At 37.0% G+C, this 21,624-nt stretch overlaps 1 protein-coding gene across 2 annotated transcripts in view; it reads right to left on the bottom strand.

Annotated features, from left to right (window-relative positions):
- Positions 1–21,624, bottom strand: part of PRKN (parkin RBR E3 ubiquitin protein ligase) — a 740,731-nt gene that overhangs the window by 99,991 nt on the left and 619,116 nt on the right. For both annotated transcript variants that reach the window (XM_081314791.1, XM_081314790.1), the window contains 2 exons: positions 17,214–17,275; positions 11,473–11,622 (listed from right to left, as the gene is read on the bottom strand). In XM_081314791.1, the coding sequence (XP_081170917.1) occupies positions 11,473–11,622; positions 17,214–17,275 (212 nt within the window). The remainder of the gene's footprint in view (positions 1–11,472; positions 11,623–17,213; positions 17,276–21,624) is intronic.

Here is a 21,624-nt window from a genome sequence, read left to right on the forward strand (position 1 = left end):
AAAAAGGATATGAATGAGAGACAAATGAGCTGAGAAGCTCTGGGTTACTCTCTTTGAATAAATGTTTATCCTTATCTCAAGACAGAGACATTTATAATTAATCATCCCAAGAGCAGTACGTCATGAAATATATGGCATTACACCAGACACATTAGCAAGAAACAAAAGGAAGATCTCCTTTAAGTCAAGTTCAATTCATGGGCTCACCCATGCAGTTTTCTTGTCAGCAGTATGTTAATGGTTTCACATTACCTTCTTCTGAGACATTTTGCAACATCCTTCCTAATATATACCCACAATATCCCATTCAAGTATTAAGTAGGCATGAGCTGGCTTAGCTTTCAAGGTAAAACAGGTGCCACCACCTGTTGAGACATTTTGATAGGATTTTTGTCATTAAAAACTGGCACAGTCCACTTGTATAGAGAAATCATTTTCCTATAGTGTGGAAATGCAGAACGTATTGAAATTACACAGATTGCATTTCAATAATCAGGGAACATTTGTAAATGATATGAGGGCAATTTATTTCTGTCATGTGTCAACCCTTCAGCTGGAACTCTGTCTATGGGTTAAATGTCCTTTAATGCAATTTTCAATAGCTACTGTCACACTGGAAATGAAGATTGAGTTGTTCAGCTTGGTATTGACTGGAAACATGCAAGAGATCATTTATTAACAATTAAATCCAGATCTGGTTGGAACAAACACTAAATGTGTCTTCTGGAATGCAAAAAAACACAAGAACATTCATATATTTTAAAGCATGTAAAGCATTTTTGCAAAATCACCATTGACTGAGTAAAGCTGGGGCAAAAGTCATTCCCTGCTCCACTCGCATTCACAGAATGGCCTCTTGAAATGTTGGAAATACTTAAGGAATTCAGAGGACAGGAAAATGGGTTTGCTTGCTTTTTGCTGATTCTCAGCATCCAATAAGCATTACTTGTAGAAAATGCCATGGCTAGTATAACTTACTATTGTTCTGGCTAAGAAATTATAATAAACTGGAGGGTCAAATTTCTATGAACTGATTGCATGTATGCTTGTATGCATGTATGCATGTATGCATCTATCTATCTATCTATCTATCTATCTATCTATCTATCTATCTATCTATCTATCTATCTACCTACCTAGGTGCTGGGCAATGAATAGGGTGATCCAATTTCTCACCATCAGTTTGAATCCAGCTGGTGACAATTCTAAAACTGGAAATCTAAAATTTATCTATGAATTCACACTGGACCTCCACGGTAAATTATGGTTCATAATCTTAAATGAAGAGACTTTAATCTTACAGTAGATTAATTCAGGATCAACCACCACTACCACCATTTATATCTTGCTGGTGGACAAGATATTGTAAATCTATAAACTGAGATATAACAAAGTGAATTATCATGATGATAAGTAAATACATTTGATGGATTGACCAGAGACTTCTGGAAGAGAACTGCTAGATCTCGGCATATCAACTAAAAGCGTAAGAAAGATGATATGAGTTTGAGGAAGTTTCTGATGATGGCTAGATAACTACCTGTAAAAATAACTGTTTGGATGTAGCAAGTCTGAGATAATGCCTGGATTATAAGTCTTCACATAGCTGTTTTCATGCTCCAAATTTCTCACTTTTTGTATCTTCTTTTATGCTGTTACGTATTTTATTTTAGATTTTATGATTACAGAAATTAGGGCTTTCCTTAGTTTTTTTTATTGTAAAAAAGAACTTATATAATATCTAAACATTATAAATAAAAGGATAAATACAAAAAAAAATGGATGGTCCTGAGCCTGGTCTTTTTCTGGCATGTTTTAAGTCTTTTAACTGTAAAGATTTTATGCATGTATGAAATTCAATGGTGAAAAAAGTAAGGTTCTACATTTAGGCAGGAAAAATCAAATGCACAGGTATAGTATAGGTGGTACCTTGCTCAATAGTAGTAACTGTGAGAGGGATCTCGGAGTCTTAGTAGACAATCACTTCAGTATGAGCCAGCAGTGTGCTGCAGCTGCCAAAAAAGCCAACACAGTGCTAGGCTGCATTAACAGAGGGATAGAATCAAGATCAAGTGAAGTACTAATACCACTTTACAATGCTTTGGTAAGGCCACACCTGGAATACTGCATCCAGTTTTGGTCACCACGATGTAACAAAGATGTCGAGACTCTAGAAAGGGTACAGAGAAGAGCAACAAAGATGATTAGGGGGCTGGAGGCTAAAACATATAGGGAACGGTTGCTGGAATTGGGTATGTGTAGTTTAATGAAGAGAAGGGTAAGGGGTGACATGATAGCAGTGTTCCAATATCTCAGGGGCTGCCACAAAGAAGAGGGAGTCAAGCTATTCTCCAAAGCACCTGAAAGCAGGACAAGAAGCAACGGATGGAAACTAGTCAAGGAGAGAAGCAACCTAGAACTAAGGAGAAACTTCCTGACAGTTAGAACAATTAACCAGTGGAACAACCTGCCTCCAGAGGTGGTGAATGCTCCAACACTGGAGGTTTTTTAAAGAAGAGACTGGCATCTGGCATGTTTTGATCTTGCATTTATAAGCAATTGGCTCTCCTTTTGTTATTAATATATTAAATTTATCTTAGCTTCTCTGAGAGACGATTGTTTGAAGAGTGAAATATACATTTTCCAACTATAAATATGTCCTTCAAATGAATAAAATAGAAATAATTCTGCTAACAGAAAAAAAAGAAGGCTCCTAAAACCACCCTCAGTTGTACGACCAACTTAACTATGCTTTTTTGTTAGCATTTGATCCATCAGAATACGTAGGACAATTTTTTTTAAGTTTTCTTGGATCTTTTGGTTTATTTTTTTTATTTGCTGAATAGATTATCACTGATCTGACTGTCATCTGATTAAACAGAAGAGCCATGGAAAGGCAAAAATAAAACTCATTAGTGGTAGCAATGATTTAATTTAAGAGAAATATATGGATAGAACACAATCAACTGAGATATGATTATCCAAGGACGACTTACTGCTCCTTCTCAAGGACATTTTAAAGCTAGTGGGATTCCCCCCCCTCCCCCCTTATTCTTTAAGATATTTTTTTATGCCCGGACAGTCTCTGCTTGTGTAGTCCTTTTCATACTCTCTGTGAATTAAAGTTGTCCATTGCCCTCGACAACACAATTTGTTCATGTCATTCTCTTCTATGTAAAAGAATCATGTCATATTTAATTGAATCACTTTGTTTTCTTTTCAAGATCATTTAAGTGTTTATTATATTTTCTTTATTTTTACTGTTGGTAATATAACTTTGATCTCCTTTAATCATCCGATTGTCTAAAATTGCAGAATGGCAAAACATTGAACGGAAACATATATTTTAATTTCACAACATGTCTCAGATGCATTCACAGTCTCTAACTTTCCTGATTTATTGTGATTTGACTTGATGTCACTTCACGCCACTAATTTACAATGCAAATCCATACATTTCTCAATAAGGGACACAGAGATGGCTTTAAACACTATCTAGGAGAAGGCATGCATCTGAATCTGTAAACTGATTCCCATTAAAACTGCGGTTTGGAACAACCATGAATTGTTCTTCAGTAGCTAAAAGTAAAAGGCTGTAAAAGTAAAATGTTGTAAGAAACAATGGATGGAAACAACTTAAGAGAGAAGCAATGGAGAGAAACTTCCTAAGATTGAGAACAATTAACAGTGGAATAGCTTGCCTTCAGAAGTTCTGGGTGCTTCATCACTGGAGGCTTTTAAGAAAAGAGTGGACAGCCACTTATTTGGAATGGTATAGGGCAGGGGTAGGCAACCTCGGCTCTTTTATGACTCATGGACTTCAACTCCCAGAATTCCTGAGTCAGCTATGCTATGCTGACTCAGGAATTCTGGGAGTTGAAGTCCATGAGTCATAAAAGAGCTGAGGTTGCCTACCCCTGGTATAGGGTCTCCTGCATGAGCAGGGAGTTGGACTAGAAGACCTCCAAGGTCCCTTCCATCTCTCTCTCTCTCTCTCTCTTTCTCTCTCTGTCTCGTATTAAATATAGAAAATCTAGATAGTCTTCAAAATGAGTTTCTTCTGGATTCCCATTCTGGATACCTGTGTTTAAGGCAGAACTATTCCTGCTTGATCAAGTTTTCCCAACATGGCTGAGGCTGAGAATTCTGGGAGTTGCAGTCTAAAACAACTGAAAGGCACCAAACTAGGTAAAAGAGGCTTAATCAATGCCCACTGAGGACACTGAGCTATTATAATCTTTTACATCTGACTGTGATAAAACTAACTTATTCATCATTTTAACCGATTAAATGACAGCCAAGGACAATATTGTTTGTACTTGCCATATCTAAAGCTTGGGCAAGTAAATCCTAAATTAATAGGCTCCCCCTAATCTTCTCCTTTATCTAATATCTTATCTTTTCTCTATGATTAAATGACTTTCATGTACAGTGTTACAAGTAAAAGGAATATAATATCTTTTTAATAGAATGCCTTTTCTGCAAAACCAACTAGGTAAGCCTAGTTAGAGTTCAGCTCAGCTGCTTTTATACTTGTAATCAATATTCATCATTGCAGCTTGTGAATTATTCTTGTTCCAGTGTGAACGATTCGTAGATGATTGTTCTGAGAAGGTTGTGCTGTAATTGGGATCCTGTCGTTGGTCTCTGTTGCTCTCAGTCAGTTGACAGTCTCGGCTGATTACATTAATGTTTCATCTTTTATGACTCAGCGCTGCTGAAGCTTTTTGTTCAAAGCAAAAGCTTGCCATTTCTGTCCTCAATTATGTTAATGTTTAGATTCATCTTGATGTGCCTTATCTGTTTTCAAATGCAGTCAGTTGCAAATTATATACTGTCAGTGGGAGAGTAGCAAAGGCCCCTTTATGCCCTAGAGGATTCTTTGAGATTTTATCTTTTGTGTAGATGTCTTTTTAACTTGCAGCTAATACAGAAAAGGAATGCAGTAAATTTTAGGTTGGGATAATAAGAAACAGAGAGACGTAGAAATCAACAAAAGCATTCCTAGTAACTATTGACTGCTAATTTTAATGGGTTTTCCAAAAATGAAAGCTTTGGGAATTGATTATGCATGTATGAAAGTTTAAAAAAATATTCCAAGTTCTTGGTACATTGTGAACTCAGTTATTTGTAAAAAAAAAAGAAAAGCATTTACATCAGCATTCCTCTGTCTGGCAGCTGTTAGCACTGAAGTTCTTAAAATTTTCATCTCAAGGGGATCATCAAATTGGGTAATTGTGTCTAAGTGGCAAATAAATAACTAGATCCTTATATTCATTTGTGGACATCATCTTCTAATCTAGGAATAACTTTCCCATTCTGGTTGAAATATCTACTATAAATCATCATGAATTTTGATACAGTTCAAAGGAACCAGTAAAATCCAATTCTGGGTTCCTTTTCAAACTGATAGGAAATAGCAATAGCATTTAAAGTTATATACCGTTCTATAGTGCTTTACAGCACTCTGAGCAGTTTAAAACATCACAATATTGCCCCCAACAATCTGACTCCTTATTTTACCAACCTCGGAAAGCTGTGTCAACCTTGAGCCGGTGAGGATCGAACTTCTGCAGTTGGCAGAGTTAGCCTGCAATAATGCATTCTAACCATTGTGCCGCCATGGCTCCAAAGCCGTATAGTTAAAATACATTCTTTGGAAAATTTAATTTAATTCTTGAAGATAATTATCTTATTAGATATTAATTATTCTAGAGAAAACCTGTTAGGTTTCAAGAAAGGAGTAATTTGCTTCGGAACTGAAACCAAGTGAGCTGACAAGATAGAATTCCATTTCAATCTGGTTAGATCAGACATGTCAAACACAAGGCCCGGGGGCCAGATCCGGCCCGCGAAGTGGTTTCATGCGGCCTGCGAAGCCATCCTGGAAACAGTGAGGGAACGGCCCCCACTGCCTTGGCCCTGGCCCAGAGACCCTCCTTCTGCCACAGACCCTCAGATCTGTCCCACTCCTGCCCAGGCCTCCATAGGCACCCTTGATGCGAACGATTTAGAGCTGGCCACGCCCACCCAGTAGGCCATATGCACTCTAGCCACGCCCACCCAGTAGGCCACGCCCACCCTGGCCATACCCACCCGGCCCCCTGAGGGCAACCGCAATGCTGATGCAGCCCTCAGTGAAATTGAGTTTGACACCCCTGGGTTAGACTGTCCACTCAGTAGAACAAAGATGAACAGATTTCCTGCTTTGTGCTTATGGTGTAATGCTAGCAACTCAGCATTTAGCAATAATGGAGAATGTCTATCTCATTTTCATTTCTCCTGGGGTTAAAAAAAAATCCCAATATAATGTCCTAAAACAATTCTGCTGTGAGCCAGCTATTAATCTCAGAAATGTTCTCAGTTTTACCTTTTGGTATTGTTTTAAAGCAGAATCTAAATTAAATATGAAAAGCAATAGGAGATTCTAATTATAAGATAGAAGAATGGCCACCTTTACACTTTCTTTGCTAACAGTTCTCTAAATGCTAGGGTTGATTTTCAACAACAACAACAACAAAAATACATAATGATACACATCTCATTCCATTTTTCTTTCAAAGGTAGTACACAAGATTCTTGATGCTTCATTTCATTTTTAAAACAATACCAGGAAATAATATTAACCAAAAGAGAATGGCTGGAACAAGATCTCTGTAAATAACACTAACTACAGTACAACACTACACTGACTAGCATTAGGCTAAAAATTGAAATAATGCGCTTTCTCTCTCTCTTTCTCTCTCTTTCATATTCACTAAACTGAAAAAAGCAGCTGAAAGGAAGACAGTAGCAAACTACTTCCATATTATTGCCAAGAAAAAGGCATAGTTGCATCCATATAATAATCAAGAATTGAACTTGACTTGAAAGCAACTTTAGTTTTTTATGAACATGCAAGCCAATGCACTGATGGGAAATATTTAATTATTTTGAAACTAACAAAGAAACACTACTGCTATCTGCTAAACTGTCAGTTATCAGCTGTGTCTCATCTCTATAGTCTATGAGTTATATGGGAAAGATAGAAATTCATAGTAAAAAAAATCTCACAGGAAACAAATATCTGCATTGTTACTTACATATACTGAAAAGGAAATAAAATATATTATTTAGCAGTCTATGTCATGAACTCTCTTCAGCTTGGTCAAACTGCTAGTCTATTATAGTGCCATATTAAGATCAGCTGAGTTCATGAGTGAAAAACCAAAGAAAACTAAAGGGCTCCAATCAACCCAGACTGACTACAAACAACGGGATGACAAAGTAGCAACAATGAGGTAATGGGATATCTGCAAGAAGTACCATTTGCTTGCAAGCAAGAACTGGTGGGGCCATAAAACAGAGAACATAATAGAAAATGAAGAAGCTAAGTGCTATGGGGCTTTAGAATTCAAACTGACAAATACTTGCCACATAACACCCCAGACTTAACAACTGTCAATAAAAAAGAATGGATAGCAGTACCTGAAGATAGCAGAATACAAGAAAAAAAAACAACCAAAAAAAACCCACAAAATTCAAAACCTGAAAATAGAAGTAGAACAACTGTGGCAAAACAAAGAAAAGGTAGTATCAATAGTAATAGGCCCCTTGGGTGCTATTCCAAAATAATTGGAGCATCACTTGAATGCCAGCGGCATTGGCAAATTTACCACCAGTCACTTGCAAAAGGTGGCTTTACTTGGAACAGCTTACATCCTGCAATACCACACCATCAAACAATAATATCTGCCTAATCCAAATCCACGGGGAAAGACTCAACAGGTGGATAAAAAATGCCATATACAGTCTAAACATCTGGCTGACTGTGTGACCAACCATAATACGAATAAAAACAGAGTCACCATGCAGGAAAGTCTGTGTTTTTTTAAAAAAAAACAACCCTTCAGAATCAAAGTAAATCATAGCAGTCTTAGATAGCTATATAGGATCCAGGGACATACAAATGAAATAAGAACCCTGCATGATGGGAGAATGGTTCTCACTTCTGTCATTTTTAAATGGCAAATAGCCAACTCATTAAGATTGCAGCTTAGATATTGGGTAGGCAGCTCCACAAATAAGTGGGATGGATATTGTTGCAAATTGCTTGGATTCAGCAAATAAATAAACAGAGTTAAAGCAAGACTGAAAAATGGATGAAGAGCTTCAACCGCCTCTCTGGGCACTGCTGCTAGACATAAACCAGAATGATGTCTCTGACACTTGATACGTGCAGTCTAAATATGTTTGGATTTTGTTTTATGGTATAGTCGGTGTTGAGGGGATTCCCTAAGGAATTAAGAATCTTATTTAACTATTTACTTAGTTTGCTTTCTTTCGAATACCCAAATAAAAATTAGTACTGGGAATGTTTCTTGGCACTAGTCCCAAGCTAATCGGAATCCAAGGGACTTCAAGTTTGAATAATAAATATACAAGCAATTTGTAGCCACTTTTAAGACAAGACAAAAAAAGAGCTTTATTTATCGAATCCTTGACTATCCAGGTTTTTTTTTCCTAGTAGTTATGCTAGTTGGTACCAAGCGATAACAGAGGCATATTTTCTTGCTGGTTAAACATGTCAGTTTTTTCTGCCTAGAGACGAAAGCAAGAGATTGGCCTTATGAATAGCAATGAAGATGGAATAACTGTGTGCAATGGACTTTGGAAAATCAAATTAATATTTTTATGCATAAAACAAAGTAAAAATGGATTATATAACAGCAAAGCCAGATCCTTAACACCTTAATAGAACATTCAGAATAGTAAAATATTCTTGCTCATACAAATCTGGGTCAAAATAAACATTGGAGAGAGCACCAATCTTTATCCCTCTCTCTATATATATATTTAGTGCTGCAGAAAAATCAAAGGGAGCATTATTTAAAGATGAAAGGGTTCCTTATAATATATTAAACTTTGGAAACACCTTTATCTCCGAACAATATGATATGATATTTTGATTTGTCTTGAATATGCAGTAGTCACTTTAGTAGCAGTGATTCTTTTTCATACAGAAGTTATACACAGAATTGCTTCTGTTTTAACATAAACATTATATAAGCAACCATTGCTACAGGAGAAGAACAAGTAGAATGATGTCCCATCAATTAAACTGTGTCATCTTGTGGGATCCAGGAAGCATACTTTCACTGTTGTAGCACCTGTCCTTTAAGACAGTGGTGTCCAACCTTTTGGGCACCAGGGACCAGTGCCATGGAGAAAGGTTTTTCCGCAGACCACAAGGGGTGTGGCTTTCAATACTGCCTGCATCCCGAGAATGGAGCTTTGCTTGTTTGTGCGGCCTGTTTGCTGGCATGCTGCGGACCGGTGGTGGCCCACAGACCAGGTGTTGGGGACCCCTGCTTTAAAATAATGTCCCACTAGAGATTTGTACAGCCACAACCCTGTTAAAAATCTGGACATTCTCCTAAGCCTTGGGGTAGCGTTGTGGAAGGACAGCTGATGTTGCTATGTCTGTTGAATGGCTGAAGGTGTCCTGTTATTCTGGTTGGCCACAACCTTTGTGATTTGTATCTGCACATTTTTCTTTTTTTATCTGCAGGCTGTCGAGAGTTGCTACAGAGTTGGGTGGCCTTTAAATGTGGATTAAATGAGTAAAATAAGTAAATACATCCAGTTTTTTCAGATATTTATTATTATGGCCTTTTATGTTTGCTATTTTTATATTCTCGCTTTTAATCTATTGTTGTGCATATACTGTATAAATTTGATAACTAGATGGGTTTTACATGTATACGCAAGGATATTTTCTCATACAAACCATCTATAATGTTATGTTATGTTATAATTACAGCTTGTCTCAGCTTTGGGGAACACTATTTCACATGCTCTACTGCTGTGTCAATCCCACCTAACTTCTAGAAGTTTATTGGAATTTATTAGTATAACCAATAATTATTCTTCACATTAACAGTACTGACAGATGCAGAAGGCTGTTATGGTAACAAAAGGATACATAATTTCCTTTCATCCTTTTTTTTGATGAAAGGGATAAAATATCCTAAATATTTAATACTAAACCAGTCATTTAATCTATCTCCAGGGAAATTGATCCAATATATGTAGTTTGGCCTTTGACAACAAAAACATTGCAGCATAATGGTTATACATTTTGGTAATGTATATTATTCCAAATATATTAATATTTCTTTCAGTTTCAGAAAGTGGATAGAAATGAAGAATTGATAAGAATTGATGCTCATACAAAAGCTATTTATATCGCTAGTAACTAAAAAAACTGAATTAAATGGAGAAAGCTCTCAAACTTCTAGGAAATGATCTGGCTGAGATACAATCCATGCCTTTCAAACTGTTTTGGGAACATATTCCTAATAATTTACCATGTAAACTGATTTGTTAAGGCACCAGGCTAGAAAGCAAGAGACTGAGTTCAAATCCCATCTCAGCCATGAAAGTCAGCTTGGTATCTCCAGGCCAGTCACTCTCTCTCTTAGCCCAAACCACCTCACAAAATTGTTGTTGTGGGGAAAATAGGAAAGAAAGAAAGAAAGAAAAAAAGAAAGAAAGAAAGGGAGAGAGAGGGAGAGGAAGGAAGGAAGGAAGGAAGGAAGGAAGGAAGGAAGGAAGGAAGGAAGGAAGGAAGGAAGGAAGGGCTGTTTGGTGTTGTGTTGATTTTCCTCGGAACAATAAATTTTGATGTTGAGTTTTATTCGATCATACAAAATTCTTCCTTTCAACACTTCTGAAGTGTACTTTGCCTGTATTTTTGAAGAACTGTGCTGTTATATTTTTCTAAATGCATTATGAAACATCGTTTTCAAGGCCCAGAGGCAGATTTAAAAATGTCACCTGTGTATCCTAAATTTTCTTAATTCTTTCCATGAAGGATATTGTTATCTGACAACACTGTTAGTGACAGAACAAAAATAAGAAAGATGCAATCCCTTTGTGTGGCTGTTTCATTCCAGTTCTTTTCTGATTCTGGTTATTTAAAAAGAGTGTTCGTTCAGCATAGTCGTTTAACCTGCATTAATCTTCATTGATTTACTCAAAACATACAAACCATTTTACTTACCTGACACTTTTTCTATCCTTGCCTCTGCCCTCCCTCCCTTTGAACCTATTTAAAGAGAGTGCTGCTAACAAAATAACAAATCTTTGGCTTTGGATCCTTTAACATTTTGCTGACTGCTAGGAGTTTTAAAAAGTGTCAATGCTCTTGCCTTGTCATTTGCACAATCCAAGTCTTCACTTAGATCAGCAATTTTGCAAGCCAATTCAAGCCAGGCATTCTGGGACAGGTATATTCTCCATGACAAAGTGGTCACTTCTGCACTGCAATCTTAAGTTAAATTTGTTTATTAGGATCTATAGGTCAGGATTCTCCTCTGTTAAGATTCAGAGTCAGCAATAAGAATATCAGAGTTCCCCCCCACACACACACACAGACACCAAATTTCAACTGATTCATGCAAAATTATTTGGAAGATGCATTTTTCTTACCCCACAACCCAGTCCGTTTCTTGGCTCACAGACAATTTTCCTCATTTCTGATTCAGGAAGCAGGCCAGCTCCACATCCTGGAGTGGGACACAAAACACCCCCCATCTGCAGAACGTATTCTTCTGCACCATAGCATTGATAGCGATTGTACTGAAAGGAGGGAAAAACATATTCTAATGAATAAAGCATAAACATGTAACATCTTTCATTAATGAACTCAATTAATCTGGACAATACAGAAAATCTTATTTCATAGTAAGGTGCCAGGAGTTTTACAGAACAGAATAAAGAGTTGGAAGGGACCTTGGAGGTCTTCCACTCCTGCTCAAGCAGGAGACCCTATACCATTCTAGACAAGTGGCTGTCCAGTCTCTTCTTAAAAACCTCCAGTGACAGAGCACCCACACCTTCTGAAGGCAAGCTGTTCCACTGTTTAATTTTTCTCACTGTTAAGGAAATTTCTCCTTAGTTGTTTCTTATTTTGCCTTATAGTGCTTTGGAAAATAGATTGACCTCCCCTCTTCCTTGTGGCAGCCCCTTAGATATTGGAACACTGCTATCATGTCATCCTTAGTCCTTCTTTTCATTAGACTAGACTTACCCAATTCCAGCAACCGTTCTTTATATGTTTAAACCTCCAACACCCTAATCATCTGTTCCTCTTCTCTGCAGTCTTTCCAGGTTCTCAGCATCTTTTTTATAACACGGTGACCAAAATTGGATGCAATATTCTAAGTGCGGTCTTACTAAGGCTTTAAAAAGCAGTACTAATACTTCATGTGATCTGGATTCAATCCCTCTTTTAATGAAGTCAAGGATTGAATTGGCTTTTTTGGCTCCTGCTGCACACTGCTGGCTCACATTTAAATGATTGTTCACTAGGACTCCAAGATCCCTCTCACAATTACTGCTATTGAGCCAGGTTTCACCTAATCTGTACCTATACATTTGGTTTTTCTTGCCTAAGTGTGAATTCTTACTTTTCTCTACATTTGCTGAAGAAGGTTCTTGGATGAAAAGTGAAATTCTTCAAAACAAAACAAAACACAACAACCCCAAGAAAGTCCAGTTGCCTCATGAAAAAGCACCTTTGGGATTTTCTCTACATTGAAATTTATTTTGTTAGATAGGGCCCAGTGTTCAAGTCTGTCTTCTGGGGTGTTGGTTATTCCTGCCAGTTTAGTTTCATCTACAAATTTGATGTGTTCCCCTTCTATTCCCTTATCTAAATCATTTGTGAAGAGTACTGGGCCTAAAACAGAACCTTTGGGTATCCCACTGCTTAATTCCCTCCACATAGATATAGTTCCATTGGAATTGACATAATCTCCCTGTCTTCCCCCCACCCCCGAGTTTTAGCAAACAACAGTTAGTCTATAATGTTCTCTCTATCCACTGGGACCATCTAGATTTGGAGAATATGACAAATACAAAAACAATTATTGGAAAACAAACTACAGATGTGAAATTTAAATATTGTACATTCTGAAGCTTTCATCCAGGCACAATATCCTGAATCAAAAATAAGAATAATACATTAACACTTGTATATCAGTTAGGCAAGTTATCACTTACTTTCAGTATAGAAAAAGATCTCATTAGCAATTATGTGTTGTGATGCACTGTTCTGTACCAATGGAAGTAGTACGACACCCAGGGGAATAAAGAATTCTGTACATTTGGGTTTTACAGCCTAATATCTTTCTTATTTATTAAAGTATTTATGGTCTTGGTTGGCACAGCCTTTTGATGATTGACCATAAATCATAAATCTAAAGTTAATTAGGGCTTGATTTTGGGATTATCTTATCCTGGTAAGAGTTACTATATGCTTTTGAAAAACAAACAAACAAACAACTAAATAAATTTGATTCACTGGATTCAATTTGGGAAACAAAATCTGTTTTCCCCTTGAAGATTATGTTTATATAGGAACCATACCAAACCATTCTATTATACTTTTCCAAGGACAAAAAAAGGAGTAGATGAACTCAAGAAACAAAATTATGTTATGTACATTCACCTAATTCATTATTCAGTCACCAAGTTGTCTTTTGTATTTTAGATCAGTATTTTCAAATGTATCTTTTAATTTCATCTCTCTCTCCATTCACTTCATATAATTCTGTCAATACAAGTCCTACATTTTAACAAAAAGCCATTCAGTTGCAAAATATGCTACTGATGTACCTATAGAACACATGCTTTTAATCAGATTCCTTGCATTGAAATAACCTACCCAGCTTAGGAGCACCCACACATATTGAAGACAGTATTTCTGAAAAACTCTAGATTGCAAAAAAAAAATCTATCCTGAAGGAACTTAAAATGTTTCTTTAAGAAATGAACCCTGTTTCTTTTTCAAGCTCAATCAACTCAATATATATCTACATAGTAATGTGTGGACCTGCCAGAGAGGTTTTGTTTTGAGTTTCTTCAAAAGATGTGCTGGGGCAACACTTGTCTGCCTGGAATCTCTTCTAAATTCAGTTCTGTGAATATAACTAACATGGGATTTATCTACCTGCAACATAAGAAATGATCAACGTAAACCAAAGACTTGTAAAAATTCAGGGAGGGTTCTTTTCCAATCCTATATAATCTTTCTCCTTTGTTGCAGATAATGACAACTTCCCTGGATGAAATGTGAGATTCTAATAGTGGAATTAAGCTATTCTAAGGGCCCTGCTCACAGTCACTCATCCCTAGTTACTTCCCAGTTGGATTATTGTAATACGCTCTACATGGGGATGTCCTTGACGTATATCTAGAAACTTCAGCTGGTGCCAAGATGTAGCAGTGTGCACAGTTATTGTGTTATGTTGTATTTCTGGTAGAAGCAATGGAAGACATCTCTGCTGCGTGAACTACATTGGTTACTAGTTTGTTTCCAGGTCAGATTCAAGGTGCTGGTGTTGATTTTTAAAACCCTATATGGCATGGGAACAGGTTATCTGAGGGATTGTCAGATATCTTCTTGTCCCATCCAACAGTGTGTGCATATTACAGGTTCTATTTTCTAGGGAATGAAATCCAGCAACCCCTAAGTTGTAGGCCTTTTTGGCTATGACACCCCCCCAAGTTGTGGAATTTTCTCCCCCAAAGGTGAGGATGCCCTCATCTCTTCTAAGCCACCAAAGGTCCCTCAAGACCTGGTTATGCCAGGTAACCTGGGGCTTCCATGAGAAGGTGAACTAGTGAGATGGCTCCATTATTATTAACATCGCTTCTTCATCTATTATTCTTTATTTTCACTTTATTCTTAAAGTTTTTAATTTTTAAAAATAATGTAAATTATCATTACATTATTTATTGTTTTAGTTTTGAGCAGCATAGCGGCCTAGAAGAGAAGACGCTCGCTTCACACTCAGGAGCTTGGGAGTTCAATCTTAGACAGCAACATATGTTTCTCTATCAGGGTGCAAAGAGAAAATATCTGCTGAGAACTCCATGTAGGTGTCAGGAAGGGCATCTGGCCAGCAAAACACCGCAGCTCCGTTCAGTTGCCCCAACTCCACCCTGATTAAAAGGGATTGCAGGGTCGTAAAAAGAAAAAAAATGTTTTAGTTTTGTTGCATGTCACTGAGAGCTACTTGTTTCTAAGAGGGGCAGCTAAACAGATTATATAAATAAATAATGCATGGTTTTTCATTTTTTGTTCGTTGCTTGCTATACAGTCTCTAAATAGAGGCACCCCCATCCTGACAAACAAATTCCCAAACTCTCACATTATGATCTGCTAGAAGCACAGAAAGCAACATTTGGAAAGGAAATAGGAATCATCAATTTCAGCTCCCTATCCAATGTACGAATCCATAATAGGATTAATAATCACACAGAAAATAAGATATGGATATATAGTACTTGCTAATATGCTGTCATACGTCTCCCTATATTTCATAACTTCTTATTTATTAATGGCTCACTTAATAATGAGAAATCGCTTATCTGAAGAAAAGAATTAGCACACATGAAGAATAAATCACAGTTTTGGTGCTGTAAAGTTGCACTAAATTCCACAACTGGCAAAATTTCCCTGTTTTAATGTTAGAAATACAGGTAGCCCTCTACGTATGATTACAATTAAACTCCAAATTTCCACTGCTAAGCAAGGCAGTTGTTAAGTAACATTTGCCCCATTTTACAACCTTTCTTGCTGTAGTTGTTAAGTGAATCACTGCAGTTGATTAATAAGTTAATGAATGGTTATTAAGTGAATCTCGCTTCCCCACTGACTTTGCTTGTCAGAAGGTCACAAAAGGGTATCATTATGACACTGCAACCATCATAAATACATGCCAGTTGCCAAACATTCGAATTTTGATCACATGACCTTTGGGACGCTGTGACAGTTGTAACAATCATCAGGGCATTGTAACTTTGAATGGTCACTAAACAAATGGTTATAAGTTGAGGACTACCTGTACTTTTCTTTAGCTACTATTTTTCTAAAAAGTAAAATATTAGGTGCACCCTGGATGAATCAATCTGGAATAGCTAGAGACATAAGCCCTGTCCCTAACTCCCTCATCCTTAGGACTGTTCTCTAAAATAGATAGTTTATTCCTCAATCCGCGCAAGTGGAGGAAATTAGGACTATCAAAAATTTATTTCAAAAATAGTTTATAAGACAATTTTACTAACAAGGCACATGAGCAACTGTTCTACAGTGTTTAAATTTATGTGGCCTATAGTTAAATGGTTAAAGTACTTCTACACAAAACTTTGGGAATAGAAACTGTCTTTGCTAATCATGAAAAGGACTTAAAAATTCATTAAGTCAACTAAAGAAAAAGAACAAGATTGATACTTGTGAAATGTCATACCTGACAAATAAAGGGTATATAGTTCTAAATTATTTCAAAATATTTTGAAACTGAGTTAACTGCATGCCAATGATTGCAATGTTCTGTTTCAGGTCCTTCTAAATAACCAAGAGCTGTATTAGTATCAAACAAATTTTCCTCCAGGAATTTTCCTATTAATATCAATATTTTTGTTACAATTCTTAACAGATGCATTTTTCAAAAATATTCCCATAATAAGGTTGATATGCCCAATACTCCTCATTTCCCATTTTTGTATAGCTGTTTAAAGATGGAAATGCATGGCAAACTTTTTAAAAGTGTGGATTTTGACATACAGCTGCATTCCAAATTGTCTGAGGTCAGGAAATTGCAAATTAAATAATAGAAATGCAAATCATACTAAGTGAGTTGATCAACTCCTAGTCCGTTCGGGATTATGTTCAAAAAAGTAAAAAGATAGATATGTTATACAAAAGAATAATGAAATCAGTGTTTATCGTGTCCCGAATTGAAACTCTGTAACGAGTTGATACATAGTATTTAAAGATCTTAACCAAATGAATTAAAAGAAAGGATGAAACACCACACAACTATTTATAACTCAGGCAGTCTCTACCATCTTATTTGTCCACCTGTAAATTTACTGCCTGTTTTCTACAGGGATCCTGAGTTGAAAAGCTGTGGCTGGTCGTGCATATATATCAATTAATAAAGTACCAAGAGAGATACCCAGAATAATGACAAATCATCTGAAAGAAAGGGAGTGAGAGATAAGTCACATATGGGAGTTCTGCTCCCCAATATCAGAGCACTGGGAAAGACATGAGATACCATGCTTCCCTGGGGAGAGAAGAAGCTGTCTCATTAGAGTCTATCGTTCAGGGCACCATGATACCATCTTTCAGAGTCAATATCTTTCAGAGGTTCACTCACCTGCTCTTCTCCAAGAATTCTGAAATGATGCAGCTCTTTAATCAAGGAGTCTGGACAGCCTGCTGCAGTAAAAGAAAAAGTGCAGATTAGAACTGATTTTGACTTGCTCAGAATGATGTACTGCAAGAACAGACATAGTTACAGCATCAACAATGGATAACCTGCTTAAACAGCATCATAAAGTTCTGTGAACCTAGAAGGGATATATTCCATACTGCATCTCAGAACAGATTAAGAATGCTACACATGTGAGCTGCTGAGAAATGGGGAAATTAGCAGAAGAGGATTTTCTACACAGCCAGTCTCAGCAGTTTTGTGATCTTGGGTCAAATACACCCACACACCAGTATATTATACTTTTTACCTTATACTCTTTCATCTCTTTCGCTTTCTCTCTCTCTTTCTCCCTCTGTCCATCCATCCATCCATCCACCAGCCAACCAAACAACTAACTAACTAACCAACAAACCAACCAACCAACCAGTGGACTATGTATTAGACATACAGTTACATAGGAACCACCAAAGGATAAGATGGATAAGACAAGTCCTGAAGAGCATATCAATGGGAAGAACAAGATCCATACCATCAACATGAATACTCTGCCAGTCATAATATATCTTGATGGTATAATGAGCTGGCCAAAGCAGGACACGGAAGGTGATGATGTGAAGACTCAGAAGCTCCTCACAATGTACAGAGGTTTCTACCCCAAGCCACACCCTGAGACTGTACAACAGCCAGAAAGAGTCTCATGAGTGCCAAAGCCACTGTCCTGCATGAAATCCAGAACATCCAGGAGTAAGATGGTACCCAAAGATGAGCTGATGAGAGGCAACAGAAGATGTGGGAGAAAGATCAAGCAGACAAAATGCCATGGCAATATTGCTCCTTAAGACTGAGTTGGGTAGTGTGGGTGGAACATGTGATGGAAGTAAGGAAGAAGAGTTAGCCATGAACATTTTTTTTTGCTATATAGATACACAAGTTGTACAGATAATGAATGAGAATAGCCGGATTAGAATCTGTGGATACAGATGATTAAAATATAACAGAATCTTCTAGGGTTTATATACAGAAACCAATATTCCACCCAAATAATATCTTCCTGTTTCCCATATTTATTAGCATATACATTATATAAAATGAAATACAAAGCAATAAATGTGAAGAACCATAATGAGAGTAGAAAATAAGTGTTACTTGACTTATATGGAAAGGCACTGAAACCTTCCAGATTTTCCCTAGAGAATTAGTTACATTACACTACCATGAAAGTTCAAGATTCTAAAAACACACATAAATCAAAATTGGTTAAAATGTTAATTTTTTTAAAAAAAAATATCTCAGCACTGAGATTTATATGAACACTAGAAATAAGCTCATTTATAGAAAAATGTTGCTAGGACTTGCATAAAGATCCCAGAATAAAGATTTATAATAGCATCAGCCAAATCTATTGCACTGATGTCATAGTACGCTCATAAATACCGATTCACCCTTCCACTCTTTTTCAAATCTAAAACTGTTGAAAATAATTAAAATGCCGATGTGAAGGTAAGACCTTTATCCTTCTTGTGTCTAAGCTAGTGTTGAAGAACTCTATCCGTATAACCACATAATCGCTCTTGAGGTGTCAGGCACTAATGCCAAAGGATTTAGCGACTTCATCGCACTAAAATTCACTGCTTTTAGTTAACCTTTTCTCCTTCATATAGTTATTCTCATTAAGCAAAATTAAAAAAAAAAGAATTTGGACTGAAGGTTAATCACAGTTGCCTTATTGATAATAGAGAGCAGAAAGCAACATGACTGAAATACATCTGTAAGTAGGCCATGAGAGATGAGGCAGGACAAAGGAAGGTATGACAAAACCTCTGGGTGACCGACCCAGATGGGAGCCTACCTTATATCTCTTCCTTTGTCCTGTCTAATCTCTCATGGCCTGTTTACGGATATATTTCAGTCAGCCAGGCTAGAGAGAAGTTCTCTGAAGATGGGCTCCAGCATGAGTCCAAAAACCCGGAAGGTTAAACTGTGGTCCCGGTGACCAACCCAGATGGTATCCTGCAACATTATGCTAGGATACGTATATTTGCTTTCATTTGGAAGAAGTGTGAGGATTTGTGATTTTTAAGAAGCAATAAATAAATTATTGTCCCGGCCAGAAACTTATTTAAAAATATAGAAAAAAGCAGGAACAATATTTTGTAGTGAGCAAGAAATAGCAACGTGCTGGCTTCAATCTAGCCATCATTGAGATATTTGAACCCATTCCCAAAATTCTCAGTGGGTATGTTGTCTGGTTAACTCTGGAAATTTAAGCCCCTACAGGGGATGTTTAGATTGGAGAAGGCCTGTGCTAGTTTTTCAGTCTTCTTTTCTAGAGTGTGAAACATTGAACCTTTGCTTAAACTTTTAGGATACATTAAGCATGAGTCACATTTTGGATCTTTAAGTTTTTACAAAACACATGAAGACTGTGAACAGAATAGAACAGAAAATACATTCTTCCCATGAATGCAAATAGCAGCTTCTCCAACCAAAAATGGAGAAGGAATGATTTTATTTTTTATTTTATTTTATGCTGGAATCATCACTCTCTGCAGCTACACTACGCTGTGCAATCTGAGGTTGCAGAGTACCAAATCCCCTTTGTTTCATGCCACTTCACCTAGAAGCCTAAGGTGATATATCTGATTTGTTCCCCTTATTTTATTCTCAAAAATCTTGAACTTCTGTTTTAGTACAACACTCCCTACAGCACAATTTCAAAGATCAGGAACTTACATCTTCACGCATACAGGTAGACCTTGACTTAGGACCACAGATGAACCCAAAATTTCTGTTGCTAAGTGAGACATTTGTTAACTGAGTTTTACCCTATTTTAGACCTTTCTTGCCACAGTTGTTAAGTGAATCACAGCAGTTGATAAAGTCAGTAACACCGTTGTTAAGTAAATATGGCTTCCCCATTAACATTTCTTGTCAGAAGGTTGCAGAAGGTAATCACATGACCCCGGGATGCTGCAACCATCCTAAATATGAGTCAGTTGCCAAGTGCCTGATTGTGGGAGTGCTGCAAATGTCATTAAGTGTGAAAAACAGCCAAAGGAATGTGTGTCCATAAGCAAGGCCTCTATGTATAGGAAAGGGCACAACTGGGGCCCAAGATGAACCTGTGCAAGGGCACCCCTACTTTGGGGTTGCCACCTGTTGTTGGAACAGGAGTTCTATGTGCTTCCATTTTATTGATGAGCCTTCTAGCGCAGAGAGAAACTTACCATCTCAGAGACATTCCCATACGCTTACAATACGATTTGAAACCTAGCCTGCTATATGCCCTTGTTCATTAGCTGAAGATACAGATTCATATTGACATTCATTCTGCCAAATCCCTTAGCAAAGACTTCTGGTTCCTTGCTCTATTTCTTCCTCAAATCTACTTGCTTGCACAGTAAATGCTATGCAATTCTTGCCTGAGACTGGAATAGATAAAACAAATGACAGGAAATGCCTTGCTAGCAATAGAGAGAGAGAGAATATCAGCTGAAACAGGGAAAATTCTGCAAGAGTGATTGTGTGGCACTCTGGCCTCTGCTTGCAGAAGCTCTTCCCTCTTAATAGCTGCTTTAAGGCCAAATTACTCAAAGTAAATGGACCGCTATGCCATTTGCTTCAAAGATACCTTCTTGCTAACCTTTATGGCAGATAAAAAAATATCAACAGGGAAAATGTTTGCATTTCAGAGTGCTTTCTTTTATTATAGAAGTACTTAAAGAACTGGGCATTATTTTTTCACTGTCTTGATTTGAATCTCAGTTTGGGCTAAATGTTAAATATGCTAACTTTCTAGAGGTTGTTAAATTTGACTTTTCTCTCTATGTCTTTGCTGTATGGCATCCTATTCAAACAAACCAAAAGAGGGGGTATTTCACAGCTGAATTTGGACCATACCTTATAAAATCAGCAGCCGAGAGAGAGGTTAGTGAAGAGAATTAACAGATACTACACTCAATCATCCTCCACACACTAGTAATGCACTAACATATTTCTTACATGTATAAGTAGTAAAATGTAGATGAGATCGTGAATTTTTAAATATTTGTGTACAGGCCTGAAGGAATAAAAAGTGGAACTGTTATGATTTTTAATTTTTCTTACGTTTGGGATTCAAATAAATCCACATTTGATTCATATAAAGCATTATCTAAATGAATTATATATGCATTATATAGCTTCAGATTCTTGCCCTATGCCATGCCTTCAATGGATTAAGCTGACATCTCACAGGGATCTCATATAAAAGAAGGAAAAACACCATCCATGGTAGACATCAGGGGATATTTAATATAAACTAATACAGATTTGAAAGGGACGTGGTGGCTCAATGGGCGATCAGAAGGTTGGC

This window comes from Vipera berus, assembly GCF_964194415.1.
Source record: "Vipera berus genome assembly, chromosome: 1".
Lineage (NCBI taxonomy): Eukaryota > Metazoa > Chordata > Lepidosauria > Squamata > Viperidae > Vipera > Vipera berus.